This window comes from Schistocerca cancellata, chromosome 2 (genome assembly GCF_023864275.1).
Source record: "Schistocerca cancellata isolate TAMUIC-IGC-003103 chromosome 2, iqSchCanc2.1, whole genome shotgun sequence".
Lineage (NCBI taxonomy): Eukaryota > Metazoa > Arthropoda > Insecta > Orthoptera > Acrididae > Schistocerca > Schistocerca cancellata.
This window is the reverse complement of record NC_064627.1, coordinates 302,351,750-302,373,430: the sequence shown is the minus strand read 5'-3', so window position 1 is coordinate 302,373,430 and position 21,681 is coordinate 302,351,750. Positions and strand designations below refer to the sequence as shown.

Genomic DNA, 21,681 nt, shown 5'->3' with positions numbered 1-21,681 from the left:
AGTGCTTTCTTCATTGGGCTAAACACATAGAAGTCGGAACGTGTGAGATCCTGGTCGTAGGGTGGGCGAGGGAGAACAGTCGATGACGTTTTGTGAGCTTACCTCGGGTGCGCCGACTTGGGTGAGACCTTGCGCTGTCATGGAGAAGGAGAAGTTCGTTTAATTTTTTTGTATGTGTGACAACCACGCTGAAATCGTTTCTTCAATTTCCTGAGGGTTGTTGTTGTTGTTGTTGTGGTCTTCAGTCCTGAGACTGGTTTGATGCAGCTCTCCATGCTACTCTATCCTGTGCAAGCTTCTTCATCTCCCAGTACCTACTGCAACCTACATCCTTCTGAATCTGCTTAGTGTATTCATCTCTTGGTCTCCCTCTACGATTTTTACCCTCCACGCTGCCCTCCAATACTAAATTGGTGATCCCTTGATGCCTCAGAACATGTCCCACCAACCGATCCCTTCTTCTAGTCGAGTTGTGCCACAAACTCCTGTTCTCCCCAATTCTATTCAATTCCTCCTCATTAGTTATGTGATCTACCCATCTAATCTTCAGCATTCTTCTGTAGCATCACATTTCGAAATCTTCTATTCTCTTCTTGACTAAACTATTTTTCGTCCATGTTTCACTTCCATACATGGGTTCACTCCATACAAATACTTTCAGAAACGACTTCCTGACACTTAAATCAATACTCGATGTTAACAAATTTGTCTTCTTCAGAAACGCTTTCCTTCCCACTGCCAGTCTACATTTTACATCCTCTCTACTTCGACCATCATCAGTTATTTTGCTCCCCAAATAGCAAAACTCCTTTGCTACTTTAAGTGTCTCATTTCCTAATCTAATTCCCTCAGCATCACCCGACTTAATTCGACTACATTCCATTATCCTCGTTTTGCGTTTGTTGATGTTCATCTTATACCCTCCTTTCAAGACACTGTCCATTTCGTTAAACTGCTCTTTCAAGTCCTTTGCTGTCTCTGACAGAATTACAATGTCATCGGCGAACCTCAAAGTTTTTATTTCTTCTCCATGGAATTTAATACCTACTCCGAATTTTTCTTTAGTTTCCTTTACTGCTTGCTCAATATACAGATTGAATAACATCGGGGAGAGGCTACAACCCTGTCTTACTCCCTTCCCAACAACTGCTTCCCTTTCATACCCCTCGACTCTTATAACTGCCGTCTGGTTTCTGTACAAATTGTAAACAGCCTTTCGCTCCCTATATTTTACCCCTGCCACCTTTAGAATTTGAAAGAGAGTATTCCAGTCAACATTGTCAAAAGCTTTCTCTAAGTCTACAAATGCTAGAAACGTAGGTTTGTCTTTCCTTAATCTTTCTTCTAAGATAAGTCTTAAGGTCAGTATTGCCTCACGTGTTCCAGTACTTCTACGGAATCCAAACTGATCTTCCCCGAGGTCGGCTTCTACTAGTTTTTCCATTCGTCTGTAAAGAATTCGTGTTAGTATTTTGCAGCTGTGGCTTATTAGACTGATTGTTCGGTAATTTTCACATCTGTCAACACCTGCTTTCTTTGGGATTGGAATTATTATTCCTGAGGGTAGCACAGTACATTTCCGAGCTGATCGTTGCAACATTAGGGAGGACACCAAACAGAAAAACCCCATCAGCGTCCGAGAAGAGCGTCGCCATGGGTTTAGCGGCTGAGGACGCGGTTTTGAACTTTTCCTTTGAAGGGGAGGTGGTGTGGCGCCTTCTATGGATAGCCGTTTTGTGTCCGGTTCGAAGTGAACGCAAGTTTCATGGTCTGTGACGATGTTCGACAAAAAATTGTTACGATCAGATTCGTAACGGGCAAGAAATTCCTCAGGGATGGTCCTTCGATGCTCATTACGGTCTCCTGTTAGGCGGCAAGGAACCCAGCGGGCACACGCCTTTGAGTACCCACCTGGTGGACGAGTGTGTCAGCACAAGAAACAGAGGTGTCCAGTTGTGCAGCGAGGTGTCTCGTTGCGATCCGTCTGTCACCTCAAATCAGAGTGTCCGCGCGTTCCAGCAGTGCAGGAGTCACAGCTGTGCGCGGCCGGCAGGCACGCGGGAGATGCGACAGGTTTGCGCGACCTTGTTGCGTTGTTTCACAATATATATAAATGACCTAGTAGATAGTGTCGGAAGTTCCATGCGGCTTTTCGCGGTTGATGCTGTAGTATACAGAGAAGTTGCAGCATTAGAAAATTGTAGCGAAATGCAGGAAGATCTGCAGCGGATAGGCACTTGGTGCAGGGAGTGGCAACTGACCCTTAACATAGACAAATGTAATGTATTGAGAATACATAGAAAGAAGGATCCTTTATTGTATGATTATATGATAGCGGAACAAACACTGGTAGCAGTTACTTCTGTAAAATATCTGGGAGTATGCGTGCGGAACGATTTGAAGTGGAATGATCATATAAAATTAATTGTTGGTAAGGCGGGTACCAGGTTGAGATTCATTGGGAGAGTCCTTAGAAAATGTAGTCCACCAACAAAGGAGGTGGCTTACAAAACACTCGTTCGACCTATACTTGAGTATTGCTCATCAGTGTGGGATCCGCACCAGATCGGGTTGACGGAGGAGATAGAGAATATCCAAAGAAGAGCGGCGCGTTTCGTCACAGGGTTATTTGGTAACCGTGATAGCGTTACGGAGAAGTTTAACAAACTCAAGTGGCAGACTCTGCAAGAGAGGCGCTCTGCATCGCGGTGTAGCTTGCTCGCCAGGTTTCGAGAGGGTGCGTTTCTGGATGAGGTATCGAATATATTGCTTCCCCCTACTTATACCTCCCGAGGAGATCACGAATGTAAAATTAGAGAGATTAGAGCGCGCACAGAGGCTTTCAGACAGTCGTTCTTCCCGCGAACCATACGCGACTGGAACAGGAAAGGGAGGTAATGACAGTGGCACGTAAAGTGCCCTCCGCCACACACCGTTGGGTGGCTTGCGGAGTATAAATGTAGATGTAGATGTAGATGACAGATGCTTGACCCAACGACTCGTCGTGCTTTTGTTCACTGTCGTCTCCGTAGGTATTCTGCAAGCGCCTATGACTACCTGCGATGCTTTGGTTTTCTGCCAAAGGAAACTCAATGACAGTTCTCTGATTGTAACGCACTTCCGCTACAGATGCCATTTTGAAGGCTACGTGTAGCTCCGCCACCTTCATGAAACTATAGGAGCTGAAGCGGGAATATTCCACTACGTTCCACAACAAATTCTGCATTTTTCAGCCGAAATTAGTGTAGAAAATAAATGAGTTGCACTACGTATTGAACGACCCGCATAGAATAGGAAATGAGACGCTAAAACTAGGAGATGAGGTATGCTATTTGGGAGGGGTGTGGGCGAGGGAAGGTAAATTGAGGATGGCCGAAGTAGATAAGATATAAAATATCGATTGGAAATAGCAAGAAGAGAAATCTGATAACATCGAATATAAATTCATGTGTTAGGAAGTCTTTCCTGTAGGTATTCGTGTGGAGTCTTGCCTTGTATGAAAGTGAAACGTGGACGATAAGCAGTTCAAACAGGAAGAGAAAGGAAGTTTTTGAAATGTACTGCTACAGAAGAATACTAAGTAGGAGGTACTGAATAGAACTAGAAAGAAAAGAAATTTATGGCACAATTGGATTAAAAGAAGGATTCGGTTGATGAGACACATTCTTAGACATCAGTTTAGACGGCAAAATTTGTAGAGGTACTCCAAGAAATGAATACAGCTTGCAGTTTAAAATGGTTGTGCGCTGCAGTAGTTATTCACAGACGAAGATGTTTGTAAGGATAGAGAAGCACGGAGAACTACATCAAACCTGTCTTTGGATTGAAGAACACTATAACAACAAACTCTAATTTACATTCATATGACGATGCTATTCCAAAACTAGAGTTGGTAGGAAGGTAAGAGGGAAAGTGGCCTCGGGGAAGACCAATTCTAGATGGGAGGAAGGACTACAAAAATACCTGGAATAGCTAGCACTCACAAGAAACTGAAAGATAGCTGCACAGCATAGGATCTGGTCGAGGTATTTTTTAAGGTCTGTCCACTATCTTCAACGTCCCTGATCGCCAGTTAAGTAAGTAAGTAAGTAAGCAGCTCAAATCGAGACAAGTACTGTGCGCAAGCAGCACCACAGTGACTGGTTCTCCTCAGAGACATAAAATCGTTTTACAGTCTCGATGTCGGAAATAAAATATAAGTTCAGAAGTGGAAGTAAATTTCAGGGTGAAAGAATATCAGCATTATTATTCGCTGATGATATTCTTATCCTCGGCGAAAGCGAGGAAAGTTACATATCATACTGCTTAGAATGAGCAGTCTACTTGAGCACACACTATGGATTCTGAGTAGGCCGAAGAAAACTAAAGTAATCATAAATGAGACTAGTGGGAAACTCAAATGTCAAAACTGTGGTCCACGAAGTAGACGATGTGTAGAAATTCTGCTGCCTTGTACACGAAATAACCGGTAAAGTAAGCAAAATACTTTTATCTCTCATTTTTAAGAAAAACGGAGCCACAATTTCACTCTTGCTTGACAATGGAAAAATGCCGAGACGAGCTCGTCTTCATAGACATTTAACGAACTAATAAAGTGCCAATAAAAAAGCAGCTAAATATTCGCAGTATTTATCTAATATGTCATTCTTGGACCAAATACATGCAGAGGGCCCATCAGAAAGAAAAATTTTGGATCTATACCTAATAAGTATTTCAAGTTGAGTGAACGTATGTTACGTTCAAATTCCGTTCCTTCAGAAACAGGAAATAGTAGAGCTGAATTTTAGGAGGAATTTCTGAAGGGGAGTTTAGTCACGGTTTGTATTACAGTGGTGAATGAAGTCGCTAGGTTTAGTGGGAAACATAAATTATGAAAGCGATAATTCAAGGTAAGTAGTGAAGCGCACCGAATACTTTGTTGCTAAATACAACGATCCAATAGTTTGCCTGTTAAAGGCTTCAGCTATTCGATAGACAAATTAAAATTCATTGAGGTAAATACGCGATTAAGTTTAGTCAAAGCGTGGGTTATAGTTTTTACTCAGAGTGTTAGTATTGTTGCTTGGATTCGCGAGTCCGAATTTAGACGTTACAGAAGACAGTCTCACCTAGGTCACGCTACGTAACAAGCGCGACCAAACTCGTAAAGATACACGTAAAGAAAACACTATACTTGAAAACAGGAAAAGGGCAACAGAGCCGTAAGTGGAACATAAGCTCAGTGCCCAAACTATTGATCTTACCCTTTAAAGAGAACACTGATCTCGTTGGAGTGCTGTAGGTGGTATATGACTGGTAGCAAGCAGTCATCTGCCCCTCCATCGCTGACGTAAGGCATGGCAGTGAAGTGGCGTATAGGCGAGTGTAGAGTCGCGTGTGCGGTATGAGCGTAGTAAGATAGGCATGTATATGAGACGACTTGACAACATAGCAGAAAGAAGCTATCGTGTTTCGATATGTCAATGACTGCGCCACGAAAGAAGTTGCCCTATTTGATGGAGTACGAATGTGGCCCGTGCAACGTTTTTGCAAGGAATAGTGCATACCTCACAGCTGTGTAATACGGCGTAAGAACAGTTACCGTAAAAAGCTGCTAGCCCATAGGGATCGGGGACGGATGTCAACGACCATCAGTTTAAATCCCGACAGGAATTTCTGCTGTTAGTACATGCAGTTCCATCTCAACCCGTTTCCGAGACAACACTGCGAATACGAGGGACATTTGGAGTCAGGTACCTTGCAAAAGGCCTCTGTTCATAACACCGCTTACAGATGCGGATCCTCAGTTGACCAAACAACATAGAAAGTGGAAGTTAGCTGACTGGAGGCATGTAGCGTGGCCCAAAGACTCGCGTTTTTGCCTTTTTTCAAAATATATGGTACAAGACGTCGTGTACACTGAAGGCTTAATGAGATGTGTCTTCCGTATATTGACTTCTGTTCCCTCATTTACGTTAGCGCGACGATGAACCAGGACGATCGTCTGAAAATTCTCGGTCAGCAGGAGTTGTGGTTTCTGCTACATCTCCGTGTTGAGTTTGCAGTGAACACTTCTGTTTCTCAAGATGACTACGTCCATACTCACAGGATTACACACATTTGTTCCTGGTTTGATGTACACTCAGTCATCTTATCACAGCTTAGTCATCCGATTTTAATCCCCTAGAAAATGTCTGAGACTATTTGGAGCAACGGTGTAATCTCCATTCCTGCAGTAAGGCGAAAACGGCAGGATCGGCCACGGCGTGCCAAATTGCACGCGAACACGAAGCGCCCACACGAGTGTGTGCCAACGTTCGGCCTGTCTCGTCTTTGCTCGGTCCTTCTCGAAAGTACTCGGTAGAGTGCGTCACTTGATTTGGCATTGCGGTGCGGCATTTTGCGGTCGGAATGACAGTCTTCATTTCGGCAAAATGATGGTGCCAGCGCTGTTTACACTTCGCTGTATATTCATGGAACTGATTGATCTGCCGTGTGATACCCATTTAAAAGGCAAAGTCTTCACATCAAAACTGTCCAGGAAGTCTAAGTTATTTTCCTTGGGCAGAAATTCCACTTCTCCATAGTGAGTTTTCAAAAGTGATAAAATATTTCGATCAACATATTTGTGTGAAAGTGTTGCTATCGGTTGTGAAACTAAGTCAGTCACAATTACGTGGGAACGTGAGGGCGAGAATCTGTGAAACTATAATCTGTGAAACTGTATGCGTCTGTCCACATGCCAACAGTTTGTATCAGATAAAATTTATATTATTTCTTCAGTGCGCCAAGAATAATTAAATAATACTGAAAATTTGTTTTGTTTGTGATCTGTGTTGATGAGAAATATGAAATATTAAAACCAGTTGTATGCAGTAAGACTCCAGCGCCATTTAAATGCGGCATATTCGCATTTTCCCCTTTTCGCCCTCCTCATGCTCAGACAGCATGGCATGGCGGTGGGGGAAACGTGCAGCCAGACGAGAGAGCTACGGCACTTGAGAATGAGCGCTGGTCCTATGCCCAATTCTTGGCTGTCCCTGCTTTGTGGGATCTAATCATGAATGAGTAGCTTCGTTTAGATGTGGAATACCGAAAGAAACTTTCAGTTGTAGACATGTTACTCGCCAAAAATGACACTATTTTCAACACTGCAGGCAATATTACACCCTATCAGCGTTGTGTCTCTTGAGGTGATTAGTTTTTCGTCCACTTCGGGCTTTTATTTTATACCAATATGGACGACGGAGCCAGTTTCCAGTACTGAGGTGAAGGGGCTTTGTGCCGCCTGAAGATGCTGCATTGGTGTTTCTGTGATTCTTATGATCGCTAATCTGTCTCTTATGTGTTGTGTTCGGAACCTATTATTTTAGTTTAAGCCTTGTAAGTAGGCTGTTTAGGTTTTTATGTTGGTAACGCCACGTAGTGCTCTGTATGAAAATCGCTGACTGCGCTGTGTACAGTCTGTGGCTGGTTGAACTCATTGTTGGAATATTCGCTTGTGTAGTATTGGGCAGTTGAATGTGAACAGCGTGTAGCGTTGGGCAGTTGGATGTGAACAGCGCGTAGCGTTGGGCAGTTGAAGGTGAGCCGCCAGCAGTAGTGGATGTGGGGAGAGAGATGCAAGAGTTTTGAGAGGTTACTATGAGCGGATGATCTGGACGTGTGTCCGTCAGAAAAAGGAAATTTGTAAGATGGATGTCATGAACTTTATGTATAATGACTTTTGAACACTATTAAGGTAAATACATTGTTTGTTCTCTATCAAAATCTTTCATTTGCTAACTATGCCTATCAGTAGTTAGTGCCTTCAGTAGTTATAATCTTTTATTTAGCTGGCAGTATTGGCGCTCGCTGTATTGCAGTAGTTCGAGTAACGAAGATTTTTGTGAGGTAAGTGATTCATGAAAGGTATAGGTTACTAACTTCCTGGCAGATTAAAACTGTGTGCCCGACCGAGACTCGAACTCGGGACCTTTGCTTTCGCGGGCAAGTGCTCTACCATCTGAGCTACCGAAGCACGACTGACGCCCGGTACTCACAGCTTTACTTCTGTAAAGTTTGGAAGGTAGGAGACGAGATACTGGCAGAAGTAAAGCTGTGAGTACCGGGCGTGAGTCGTGCTTCGGTCGGGCACACAGTTTTAATCTGCCAGGAAGTTTCATATCAGCGCACACTCCGCTGCAGAGTGAAAATCTCATTCTGGAAACATCCCCCAGGCTGTGGCTAAGCCGTGTCTCCGCAGTATCCTTTCTTTCAGGAGTGCTAGTCCTGCAAGGTTCGCAGGAGAGCTTCTGTAAAGTTTGGGAGGTAGGAGACGAGATACTGGCAGAAGTAAAGCTTTGAGTACCGGGCGTGAGTCGTGCTTCGGTAGCTCAGATGGTAGAGCACTTGCCCGCGAAAGGCAAAGGTCCCGAGTTCGAGTCTCGGTCGGGCACACAGTTTTAATCTGCCAGGACGTTTCATATCAGCGCACACTCCGCTGCAGAGTGAAAATCTCATTCTGTATAGGTTACTGTTAGTCAGGGCCATTCTTTTGTAGGGATTATTGAAAGTCAGATTGCGTTGCGCTAAAAATATTGTGTGTCAGTTTACTGATGATCAGAATAAGTAAACAGAGAACTGTCTGAGTACGTTCAGTTTTGCTCAGCTGTTTGAAAATCAAATAACGTAAGAGTTTTTCCAGCACTGTCATTCTTTACATACAAAGGGGAAGTTTCACCCTTCATGATCTGATAGGATTTCTGACTCGCCTAAAAAAGAGCATATAATGTTATCTATCACTGAGGCCTGACGGGATCGACCCCAACTTAATTCTTAGCCTGGTACCTTATTGAAACGTAGTAGAACTTCCACAGATGTGTTATTTCTGGTTCCAGAGCGGCTCGAATCTCAGTGCGCGCAGTTTACGCGCTCTTTGGTTGCGTGTAGCTGGAAGTGGGTGAGTCTGTGCTTGATTTTGAGTTCTGTGATAATCTGGTCTTCATATTTTTTCCTCATTTCGTGATAAGTCTGTTTATGCTAATAATTGTTCAGAAGCACAAAATATTGAAGATATTTAGACAATTGGAGACACTGGAGTTATTCCAGGGGGATTTTCCCCTATGATATTAGTAAAACATATGAGGAAAATTGTGATTCTGAAGTAAAACGCGTCCTTGAAGAATTACAAGTCAACAATTTTCAGGCCAAACAAACGAAAAATAATGGCATGCCAAGTATCAATATCGACAGGATAGCTCTACTTACTCTCCAGAAGTTGAAGAAATTCAGTAGCGATGTTAAAAAAACATTTCCCAACTTTTTTCAGAGCATAAGAAGAAAGAAGTGAATCCCACTTTCAAATGAAATTCCAACCCAAAATTTGGAGCTCATGGACACATCTCATTGCTAGTCGAGAGAAATGTGAAAACTGTGCAATTTAAACGTAAACGTCATCCAGGGATTAGGTTTTGGACCTGTTTCGACTGGCCGACTGCTGCCTACAAGGAAATACGATGACTCAACTATAATCATGGGGTATGTGATCAGCAAATCACCAATTGATGAATTCTGATGACTTCGCTGCTTCTATTCACGCAACACCTCATTTGGTCTTACAAGAAGTGATTAGATCCTGTACCAGACCTTCTTACCTCAGAAATAATGGGTTGGTACCTATAATGGATCTCGGATCCTTCCACACTGAAGACAGCGACGCTAACAGTTCGACTGTGGAGGTTGTTCTACTGTGCTATTTACAATGCAATCAGATTGATTCAAAGTGCTCTCACATTCAAAGTGCTCTCAATGTAACGTGTTTTATGTGCCAATGATAGAAAAAATATTTTGATCATTATCACTTATCGTGAAGTATCTAATGCTTGTTGATGACCATACCCTAATGAACTCCGCCTCCGTAGCTCAATGGTCACCGTGCCTGAGTGCCAAGTGAGGGACATGTATTCGTTTCCCAGTACTACAAAGGCTGTTTCCTTGGTGGGAGGACTGGGATGAGGTGCAATCAGCCTCGTGATGCCAATTGAGGAGCTGCCTGATCAAGCAGCAGCGGTACCAGATCTAATAACCTGACAACAGCTGAAGAGCAACGTGCTGACCCCATGATCATAATGCATCTCGATGACGCCATTGGCTAAGGCTGACAAGTTGGCCAGTGGGGCTCGATGGACTGTCGGTAGCCAGAACGACAGCACTTCCTTCCTTTGGTACCATTATGACGTGACGGGACTCTGAACTAAACTCCGTAGAACAGGCCTTGGTAGGCCCAATGGTACCGACCGATCGCCGTGTCATCCTCAACTGATAGGCGTCATTTGATGCGGTTACGGAGGGGAATGTGGACAGAATACTACCGTCCCAGACATTGTCAGTTTTCGTATCTGGAACAGATACTTCTCAATCAAGTACCTCCTCAATAGGCCTTGCAAGAGCTGAGTGCACCCTGCTTGCCAACAGCACTGACGTGGACGGTCACCCATCCGAGTTCTAGCAATGCTTGATAACGCTTAACTCCATTGATCTGCTGGGAACCGGTGTTACCACTGCCGTTGGCGCGGTTTTATTTCTACTGAAGTAATTTTCAACCTATTGTAATAACATAAAAATTGATTAATGTCAAAGACAAAGAAATAAAATTCGGGACGTAAATGGGTAAATTATGTTCCACAATCTGATTGGCTAAAAGGCCGAAACAAATGTGGAGCTACATTGTGGTCTCGAAATTGAAAAGTCAGCTAGCAGCCCTCGTTGAGGTAGGAAACGAATGATGTGCCCTTTGGGGACGTATTAAATGGGGAGTGATTGATCCTCAGTGATCCTTAAAGTTGCTGCCCCACAGAAAGCTTTGGAAATGTTAACAAGTGCGTTCCCGTGTGCGGGCGCGGAATGCTGTTCAAGCTGTCGATTGTTGTAGGTGTGCGCAGTTTAGTGAGCGCTGTCCGGACAACGTACCAGCCGGCCCGCACGGTTGTTGTGCAGGTTGACGGCGGCCAGCTGCCTCCGGACCCGCCCCCGCAGCCGGCCGCTGCCACCGCTGCCGCCACTCGCTGGCGCAGGTGCGACGGTGCTGCGGCTCCTGAAACACAAACGCGTGCAAACCGCACTCTGGTTCAAATGGCTCTGAACGCTATGTGACTTAACTTCTGAGGTCATCAGTCCCCTAGAACTTAGAACTACCTAAACTTAACTAACCGAAGGACATCACACACATCCATGCCCAAGGCAGGATTCGAACCTGCGACCGTAGCGGTCGCGCGTTCCAGACTGTAGCGCCTAGAACCGCTCGGCTACTACGGCCGGCAACCGCACTCTGGGACCACTGACAACTACACTAGACAGTGACACACTGGTGGGCATTAAAACTGCAAAACCATGAAGCCAGCGTGCAACAAACGTCATACTGGTGAACTACCTGCCTGGATATGCGAATGATAAACATTTTACCGCAACTGCATCAAGCAGGTGGGATAAAAGTTTCCTATATTCTGTACAGAAGGAAACGTTACACAGCTGGGTTTTCACTCGGAAAACGTACTTGAAGGCTGACTGTTTCTAAGAATATCGATGTAAGAAGGAGAAACGTCTTCCGACATGCTGGAATTCGAAGTAGAATGCGCGCAGATTAACGTGGCCGGTAGATGTGCAGTCGGCAGGGCAGGTGTAGACAGAGCGGTAGTGGTGGGGGTTGTAGCTGGTTGGCTGGTTGAGTTGTGGGAGGGCACCAAACAGCGTCGGTCCCATTGGATAAAAGAAGATGGGGGAGGAAGTCGGCCTTGCCCTTTCAAAGGAACCATCCCAGAATTTGCCTGACGCAATTTAGGGCAATCAAAACGTAAATGAGGATGACCGGATGCTGGCTTGAACCGTCGTCCTCACGAATGCGAATCCAGAGTGCTAACCACTGCGCTACCTCTCTCGATGGGGATTGTGAACAGGCGCTGTAGGGCGAATGTCGGGCGCTGGAGAGGCAGCGCCGTTCTAAACTGAAGCCTACACTCACAAGTTTTTAGACATTAAGTGGAGCCCTCCGCATCCACACTTGCATGGTGATCCTGCAAAGAGAGCTACTCTCATCTCTGCTTTGGTTAGTATCAAAAAATATCATAATAAAATAAGAGAAATCAGAGCACGAACGGAAAGATTTAGGCGTTCCTTTTTCCACGTGCCATTCGAGAGTGGAATCGTAGAGAAGAAGTATGAAAATGGTTCGATGAACCCTCTGCCAGGCACTTAAGTGTGAATTGCAGACTAACAATGTAGATGTAGATGTAGCATTCCGCTGAAAATGCAACAAAAGCAGCGATTTAGTTTCCCCTGACGTGTTAACCATTTTTAGCTTTCAGAGAAGCGTCATGAGTGGCGAATTTTCAGTAACACCTATATTTCTCTTGTTGCCATGTTAAAATTTACTTCTTTTGTCAAAACACAGCGCGTTTACAAAATGTCGCATCACTAACGTGTTGTGCAAACGCAGTTGCGAGAGAATTGCGAAACAGTGTTTCATTAAGAGAGGAACTGAGGAAAAGTAAGGTCAATAGCTTATGAAAAAGCACATCCTCAGTAGAAAAATAAACGTGTAATTTCTTCACTTACGTTGTTCCAGAAACACACAGCGTTTCTCACTTCACCAGGTATCTATGCCCCTTAAAAATTACAGTCTTTCATCGAAAAAGTCGGTAATTACTTGAATAACACGGTAGATAATGAAATTTTGCATATTAACCATATGACAAAATTTTGTGTTCTATCATTTGCCGAAATTTCATTTCGATATCTCAGACCGTTCATGAAATATGAGGGGTGTTGTGGATATTTCATTCTGGCTTTATCACTGGCACGTGCGGTCGCAAATGAGTGAGCCACATCTGATCAATTTTCTCGAGATTTGTGACAGATAGAGACGACTTCCATCCAAGTGTACAGAAAATTCAATATCTTTGACCAATTTGATACGTAGCAACATATTATGTAATACGCACCAAACGCAAAATCATACCGACCCCTACTTTTCTTTGCAAACTTTTTCGAATTTCGGACAGTGTCTTACTTAAATGCAAATATCACAATTGTGAACATTAACGAAATAATGCACATCTAATAATAAAGCTGATGTATTAAACTATAAGTAAAGCAAAAATGAGATTTTTTTTTAGCGAATAGTTCCTGTAAAATCGTTTGAGAAAGATTGCAGGGCATATGCCTACATTCTGTGGTCGCCGACCGGCCGAAAGCTAGAAAACGATGTCGGCCTCCCCTTCCGAACAAATCAATGAAAAACCCATTGCTTTGGACTAAAATTGGTCACTGCGCATTGGCCACTGTATCCTGCGCAGACTCTAGCAGGATCATGGCCTATCAAAGCTGTGGTTTATCGTTCCGTTATATTGGCCAGGTTCACATGGCTGTCATGTGAATATGAAATCGATAGATTCAGGAGGTCTATAGTCATCGCCAAGCAATATTTCAACGGCCCCACGAGACTAGCGCCAGAGAGAACAGAAAAAACAAGAGTATAAAAAATGGAGTGAAATTCGTAACCATTCTGCTTTTATCTCCCGTGACTGTATGCACAAATATTTATGCAAAAGTAATTAGGTGACAATATTTATGGCAGAGCGTGACTAAACACTAGTAAATGATTTTGGTTTGTGATTGAAAGTGAGGAAAAGAGAAAGAAGGAGAGAGGGGTGGAAGATCGAGGCAGACTGGGGAGAGTAAGATGAAGAATAGAGTGAGAGACTGGGTGGAAATAAAGCAGGACAGAGCGACAGGGAGAGGGAAGAAATAAAACGATTTGAGTGACTTAAAGGAAAAGAGAGAGGGAGGAGTGAAGTAGACTGGGGAGGAATAGTGAGAGAGGGGGAGAACGGAAGGGACAGTGAGAGGGGAGATAGGGGAGAGAGAAGAATATGTCAGGATACAAGGGTGTATGTGGAGAACATCTTAGAACGGAAAGATTATGGGACTGAAAATGTGATGAAGCAGTGAGAATGGAATACCGCAGAAATTCGTACTGCCCGAAAATACTGCTGTTGTACAGGTAACTTGGAGTTAATATATAGTTTTTGTTGCGAGATGCTTTATAAAATAAAGTGTTAACTTTATATGGCCGTCTGCAATGAGTACACTGTAGTTTGGCAGAGAGTCTTCGAAGCACAACTAGCAAGTGTACCTCATGCTCTTGCACATTTCGCCTTATAAATTAAGTGCGAAAAAAGACAAAACCATTGCGTGCTTTATGGCCAGTGATTACACTTCCATTTCTTAACGCGGAAGAGCACAACGTGTCCTAAATTCGTTACCAAACGTGAAAGACTTATAAGCGTTCAGCAACAATTTAAGGTAAACAATACTTAGAGTAGGCCATACATGCGCACATATCCAGGAGAGGAATAGCACATGTAACCTTCAGGAAGAATCCTATCTGGGGGTGTGAATAAGGTCTCGAAAGTCGTCACTCCACAAATGCTTATACTGATATAAATTTCCTCAAAGTGCTGGACAACTTTCGCTCCTATTGTTCACCGAGATGATGAATTGTAGGACACCATATGTGAAATGGATAATACAAGTGTTAGTAGAGTCTCACAAAACTTCTGCTGGTACATTTTGGACCGAAAGAAGGTTGTGTTATGCCCTCATACTATATATGATGATGAAACGTACCTTTTTTAGGCAAACGTTGGTCTTGAACAGGAATGTATGACGGGGTGCCATTAAAATTTTTAAAGGTTGAAAAAAATAAAATACACTACTGGCCATTAAAATTGCTACACCACGAAGAAGATGTGCTGCAGACACGACATTTAATCGACAGGTAGAAAATGCTGTGATATGCAGATGATTAGCTTTTCAGAGCATTCACACAAGGGTGTCGCCGGTGGCGACACCTACAACGTGCTAACATGAGGAAAGTTTCCAACCGATTTCTCATACACAAACAGCAGTTGACCGGCGTTGCCTGGTGAAACGTTGTTATGATGCCTCGAGTAAGGAGTAGAAGTGCGTACAATCAGTACAATCACGTTTCAGACTTTGATAAAGGTCGGATTGTAGCCTATCGCGATTGCGGTTTATCGTATCGCGACATTGCTGTTCGCGTTGGTCGAGATCCAATGACTGTTAGCAGAATATGGAATCGGTGGGTTCAGGAGGGTAGTACGGAACGCCGCGCAGGATCCCAACAGCCTCGTATCACTAGCAGTCGAGATAACAGGCATCTTATCCGCATGGCTGTAACGGATCGTGCAGCCACGTCTCGATCCCTGAGTCAACTGATGGGGACGTTTGCAAGACAACAACCATCTGCACGAACAGTTGGAGGACGTTTGCAGCAGCATGGACTATCAGCTCGGAGACCATGGCTGCGGTTACCCTTGATGCTGCATCACAGACAGGAGCGCCTGCGATGGTGTACTCAACGACGAACCTGTGTGCACGAATGCAAAACGTCATTTTTTCGGATGAATCCAGATTCTGTTTACAGCATCATGATGGTCGCACCAGTGTTTGGCGACATCGCGGTGAACGCACATTGGAAGCGTGTATTCGTCATCGCCATACTGGCGTAACACCCGGCGTGATGGTATGGGGTGCCATTGGCTACACGTCTCGGTCACCTCTTGTTCGCATTGACGGCACTTTGAACAGTGGACGTTACATTTCAGATGTGTTACAACCCGTGGCTTTACCCTTAATTCGATCCCTGAGAAACCCTACATTTCAGCAGGATAATGCATGACCGGACGTTGCAGGTCCTGTGCGGGCCTTTCTGGACACAGAAAATGTTCGACTGCTGCCCAGGGCAGCTCATTCTCCAGATCTCTCACCAATTGAAAGCGCCTGGTCAATGGTGGCCGAGCAACTGGCTTGTCACAATACGCCAGTCACTACTCTTGATGATCCGTGGTATCATGTTGAAGCTGCATGGGCAGCTGTACGTGTACACGCCATCCAAGCTCTGTTTGACTCAATGCCCAGGCGCATCAAGGCCGTTATTACGGCCAGAGGTGGTTGTTCGAGGTACTGATTTCTCAGGATCTATGCACCCAAATTGCGTGAAAATGTAATCACATTTCAGTTCTAGTATAATATATTTGTGCAATGAGTACCGTTTATCATCTGCATTCCTTCTTGGTGTAGCAATTTTAATGGCCAGTAGTGTACAATGTAATTGGAGAAGTTCTTGGAAATTATGCTTAAGGATTAAAAAATGAGAGACACGGGTCGTGTGATGGACGTTAGTTCTTGCTCCAGATGAACAGTCACTTGGTTTGATTTTTGTCAGTGATTTTCTACCTGGCCCAAGATTAAGCGAAAGGTGGCATGGAAAGTTACACGGAAGTCTTAACAGCCATGTTCTATGTAGGCTGTCACCAAAATCTTACTTGTCATGCTATGAAATCACAGTGATAACTAACGTTCTATGTGTAAAATTTGTAAGAACGAATGGTACGTAGGAGTACTCTCTAATTCATATAAGGTGCGCCCAATACAGTTATACGTAAAGATATTTTAATAACGATATTATAATTACATTTCGTGTGGAACTGTACAACTATACACGACTGACATTGACGTAGATACATCAATCCAACAGTGCAGGAAGGCAGAGGATGGCTTCGCTGCAGAAACTCCTGAGTTCCTGAAGGATCTAGTTTTCCATAGAGTCCTGAACTTCCTTGCAACATGTTAGCCTCTGACCTTTCGGAGATTATTTTAAGGGGTCGATGATATGCGGGTCACATGCAGAGATTCGGGACTATAACGAGGATGCTGCAGGAAATCTCACCGAAATTATTGAAGGAGCTTGACGGTCTTCTTGGGCACATATGGCTTAACGTTGTCCTGGAGAAGCATTATCCAGTTCGAGAGCTTGCCCCTGCGCTTGTTCTTGATGGCCTGTTTGAGCCTCAGCAACGTGTTGCAATATTGCTCAGCGTTATCTGTTGCACCCCTTGGTAGCCAGTCGATGAATAGAGGTCCTTCTTCGGCGGAAAAGAAAAGAAAAAAAGAAAAAAAAGAAAAAGCTCGCTTTTCCGGCCTTCAGAGCACAGTAAGTTTCTTCTTAATTTTTTTTTTTTTTTTTTTTGGACGAAGGGAGCTGGGTTGGCACGCCTCCACTACATGCTCATCCGTTTGGAGGCTGGCACCATATTTCATCACATACCACAATCTCAGCAATGAAATCCGTTTCTTGCTCAAGAGAGGGATCAGATAAAGATCCATTCTCTCCGCCCTCTGATTCTCTGAATGCGGTTTTGGCACCCACTGTGCACAAACTTTGCCACAACGAAGCTTCTCGTGGATTATGTGGCGCATAGTTCCTTTGCTTATCTACAATTCAACAGCAATGCTACATGTGATGAGCCGACGATTCCCCTGTATGAGCTTGTAATCTTACCCTCCCACACGTCAACAGTATATTTCTCTGTCTCTAAAAGTTTTGAAAGCTTCGAGTGGCGTAAGTTATACAAAATAAAAACTTTTTACTTATCTTCATTTTCTCTTCTTGTGGTTGGCTGCAGATCTCGCGTCGAGGGGAACATCCTTGAGTCTGAAATTTTGACTTGATCTGAATAATTGTTGATCTGAATAATTTATGAAATTCTTTCTGTTGCTATGACTTCCTTTTATTTTGTCCCATTCTTCTATATCACACCGACTTTACAATTTGCACTTCAGAACTCAAATTCACATTGTTATTGACAAGATTAGAATTACGTCTGCTTCTATCAGATGCATGTCCACTAGTCCCTATATTTTTCGGTACTCACAATATTCCAAAGCGTTTATAAAGCAAAAGAGTTTACAAACTTTCTTGATAAAAGAAGAACCATCACCAAGATATAACATTATTTTATAAATGAATCCAGAAATAAATTTAATAATTGGCGTTTGATTGTGCATTTAATAATATGAATTTAAAGTAAGCCACATATTTCGTAATTCAAATATTTCTAGAAAAAGAGTAATTTTAACCGTACATACAGAGTTTAACAAATTAATTTCATTTTATACATTTTAGTCTGAAATATAATACATCATATACAAAATCATATGAAATTGTTTTAGTGAAACAGCTGAGGTAATGTACAAGTTACTTGCTATCGACTTCTTCTATAAAAAAGGTGTCCCATTACAAGCCCCTCCACAGCCGTAATCGTGGAACTGGTGGTGACAATGTGCGTCTACCCAGCGCCTGGCGTGTCCTAGATATTTACATAGCCCACCTCATAACGCCGACACCAACTGAACATTTTGCACCGTGGGAGACATTGTTGTCTGCACACCTCCTTCATCCAGAGAGAAATTTGTGAAACATGCTCCCCTTCTGTGCAAATAAATTCGATAAACACTCTTTGTGCTGATTGGGAGCACTCCATCATGCAACGAACTGCGGAAACAACTCTTCAGAAACGATAAAACTGATGAGAATCTTTTAACTTACTTTGTGCAGTTGGGAATACCACAATGCCATCTGTCGGCAAACATATTCACCCACTGAAGTTACGCCGCAAGGCTGGAAGTGTTCTTTTCAATTGGCCGTACCTTATACATCCCGTGGTGTCACCGCCAGACACCACACTTGCTAGGTGGTAGCCTTTAAATCGGCCGCGGTCCGTTAGTATACGTCGGACCCGCGTGTCGCCACTATCAGTGATAGCAGACCGAGCGCCACCACACGGCAGGTCTAGAGAGACTTCCTAGCACTCGCCCCAGGTGTACAACCGACTTCGCTAGCGATGGTTCACTGACAAAATACGCTCTCATTTGCCGAGACGATAGTTAGCATAGCCTTCAGCTACGTCAATTGCTACGACCTAGCAAGGCGTCATTACCAGTTACTATTGATATTATGAATAATGTACCGTCAAGAGCGACGTTCACCATTAATGGATTAAAGTTAAGTATTCCACCAGCTACGTCCGTTTTTTTCTGAAGTCTAATTTCCTTGTCCTGTTCCAGACCTCACGCCAGCCTGCGTGAGCTAAAACGCGTGCCTTTCGGCTTTCTCTCATAACCGGTGTTGGCTCTTCCGCCAACCCACAACACATCCCATCCCACAAAACATCCAGGAGACGAAGTTTTTCGCCCTTCGCTTGCGTCCGAGTCTTATAGATCACTGTACAGAACATAAAGCTATCAATTCTAGCGTCAACAAGGGCACATTTACCTCGGTCACAGCAGGATGATAAAACTCGCTTAAACAATCGTCATTTTACCACAGATGGACAATGGTAAACAGGATTTTCGAAAAAAAGTGTGCCATAATCTTACAAATAATGGCTGTTGCACCTTAAGATAGGCAACCCAACTTATAACTTACATCCACGGTGGATAATGTAGCCTGTCTTAAGGAGCATGACACATTTTGCGGGCCAGTTTTATTTTGCCTTCCCAGTTTGAGATAGCACTACTCTAAAATAGGCATAAAGCCCCTTAAACATATTTCGGAAACAAATAACTTTCGTATTCCTGGCGTCATCGGCTCTGTAAAGTCGGGTAGATAATGATCTATCATATCTCTACCGAGCGACCACAACGCTGGTGCACGCACAAGTATTTCAGAACACACCGCTCATCGTAAACTGTTGAACATGGAGCTCCACAGCGGACTAACCCTACGTGTTCACATGTTGATGCAACGACATCGTCGATTACGATTGCAGTGGGCACGGGACCATCGGGAATCGACCGTCGATCAGTGGAAACGTGTCTGATTTCCGGATGAATCACATTTTTCCTATATTAAGTCGACGATCGTCTCCACGAACGCCACCGTCGAGGTGAACGGCCGCTCGAAACGTGCAGCGCGCCATGGACGCAAGCTGATGGGCGCCATATTATGCTGTGGGAGACCTTCTCCTGCGCTTGCATGGGACCTGTGGTAGTAATCGAAGACACTCTGCCAGCTGCGAACCATCTGCATCCCTTCATGCTAAATGTCCTCCCCTACGGCGGTAACATCTTTCAGCAGTAAAATCGTCCATGTGTCGGAGCCAGAACCCTGCTACAGTGGTTTGAGGAGCATTATAGTGAACCCACGTTGATGTCTCGGCGACCAAATTCGCCTGATTTAAATCCTGTGGAATCCATCTGTGTCGCTGCAAGGCGCCATTACCGAGCCAGATGACACTGTTGTTACCCCACTGGGCTCACATTCGGGAGGATGACGGTTCAAACCCACCTCCATCTATCCAGATTTACGTTTTCCACGATTTCCCTAAATCGCTCTTGGCAGATGCCGGATGGTTGCCTTGAAAGGGCACGGCCGATTTCCTTCCCCGTCCATGACTCCATTCAACACATCCTGTTATTCTTCACTTTCATTGATGATAGCAGTGTCATCAGCTCTGTCTCTAATTACATCGATGTCGACGGGACGTTAAAACAATCGTCCTTCCTTTCTTCCTTCTGACGCCACCACCGAGCAAGCAAATCAGCGGCCCGTTATTTACAAATTACACAACCTATGGGTAGACATCTAATGCCATATACTTCCAAAAACCTACCAAGAAACTGCCTGACCTCTGATATGCAGAATTAGTGATGTATTCTGTTCCAAAGACGGACGAACAAGCTAATAAGTATGTGGTCATAATGTTTTACTTCAACAGTGTATATTCTTTCCTCGCCGGTTCAATGGAGAACCTCCTCATTTCTCAACTTATCACTCCACTTAATTTTCAACATTTTTCTGAAGCACCACATCTCAAATTCTTCAGTTTCCTTCTGTTCCGATTTCTCCACATTCCATATTTCACAACCATAAAGTGCTTTGCTTTCTCAAATTGATAGTAGTAGGCCTCTCTTGGCCAGGAATGCCCTCTTTGCCAGTGCTAGTGTACTTTTTATGACCTCCTTGCTCCATCCATTATGCGTTATTTTGCTGCCAAGGTAGCCGAATGCCTTAATTTTGTCAACTTCGTAGCTCCAATTCTGATGTTAAGTTTCTCGCTGTACTTATTTCAGCTACTTCTCATTACTTTCGTCTTTTTTCGATTTATTTACTCTCAATCTATATTCTGTACTCGTTAGACTGCTCACTCCATTCAACGCATCCTGTATTCTTTTTCACTGACGATGCAATGTCAGCGAATTTTTTCACTGATATCTTTTCATCTTAAATTTTAATCGCATTCTTCAAGCTCTATTTTATTTCCGCCATTGCTTCTTCGCTGTGCAGGTTGAACAGTAGGGGAGAAAGACTACATTTCTGTCTTATACCCGTTTCAATCCAAGCACTTTGTTCTTGGTGTTCCAGTCTTAAAGTTTCCTCTCTTTCTTGTACTTATTGTATATAATCATTCTTTCCCTATAACGTACCCCTATTTTTCTCAGAATTACGACCATCTTGGACAATTTTGCATTATCGAACGCGTTATCCAGGTCGACAAATCATAAGAACGTATCTCGATTTTCCTTCAGTCTTGCTTCCATTATCAACCACAATGTGAGAACTGCCTCTCTGGTACCTTTCCTAAAGTCAAACTGATCGTCAGCCAATACATTCTCAAAATTCTTATGATTGTTGTCAGCAACTTGTTCCATTACACAGTTTTGGTGAGTTGTCATTTCTGATATTATGACCGGAGATCCAATTTGAAGCCGAAGGCAGTGTTATGGCATCCCTGGTTCATGCAAAGAGCTTAGAAATTTTGTAGGGAAATTCACACTTTCTTCAACGTTTACCATCGTGTC

At 43.7% G+C, this 21,681-nt stretch overlaps 1 protein-coding gene across 1 annotated transcript in view; it reads right to left on the bottom strand.

Annotated features, from left to right (window-relative positions):
• LOC126153585 (protein Wnt-11b-2-like) overlaps positions 1–21,681 on the bottom strand; it is a 270,520-nt gene that overhangs the window by 131,289 nt on the left and 117,550 nt on the right. Inside the window, exon 4 of the mRNA XM_049916081.1 lies at positions 10,930–11,053. Within this exon, the coding sequence (XP_049772038.1) occupies positions 10,930–11,053 (124 nt within the window). The remainder of the gene's footprint in view (positions 1–10,929; positions 11,054–21,681) is intronic.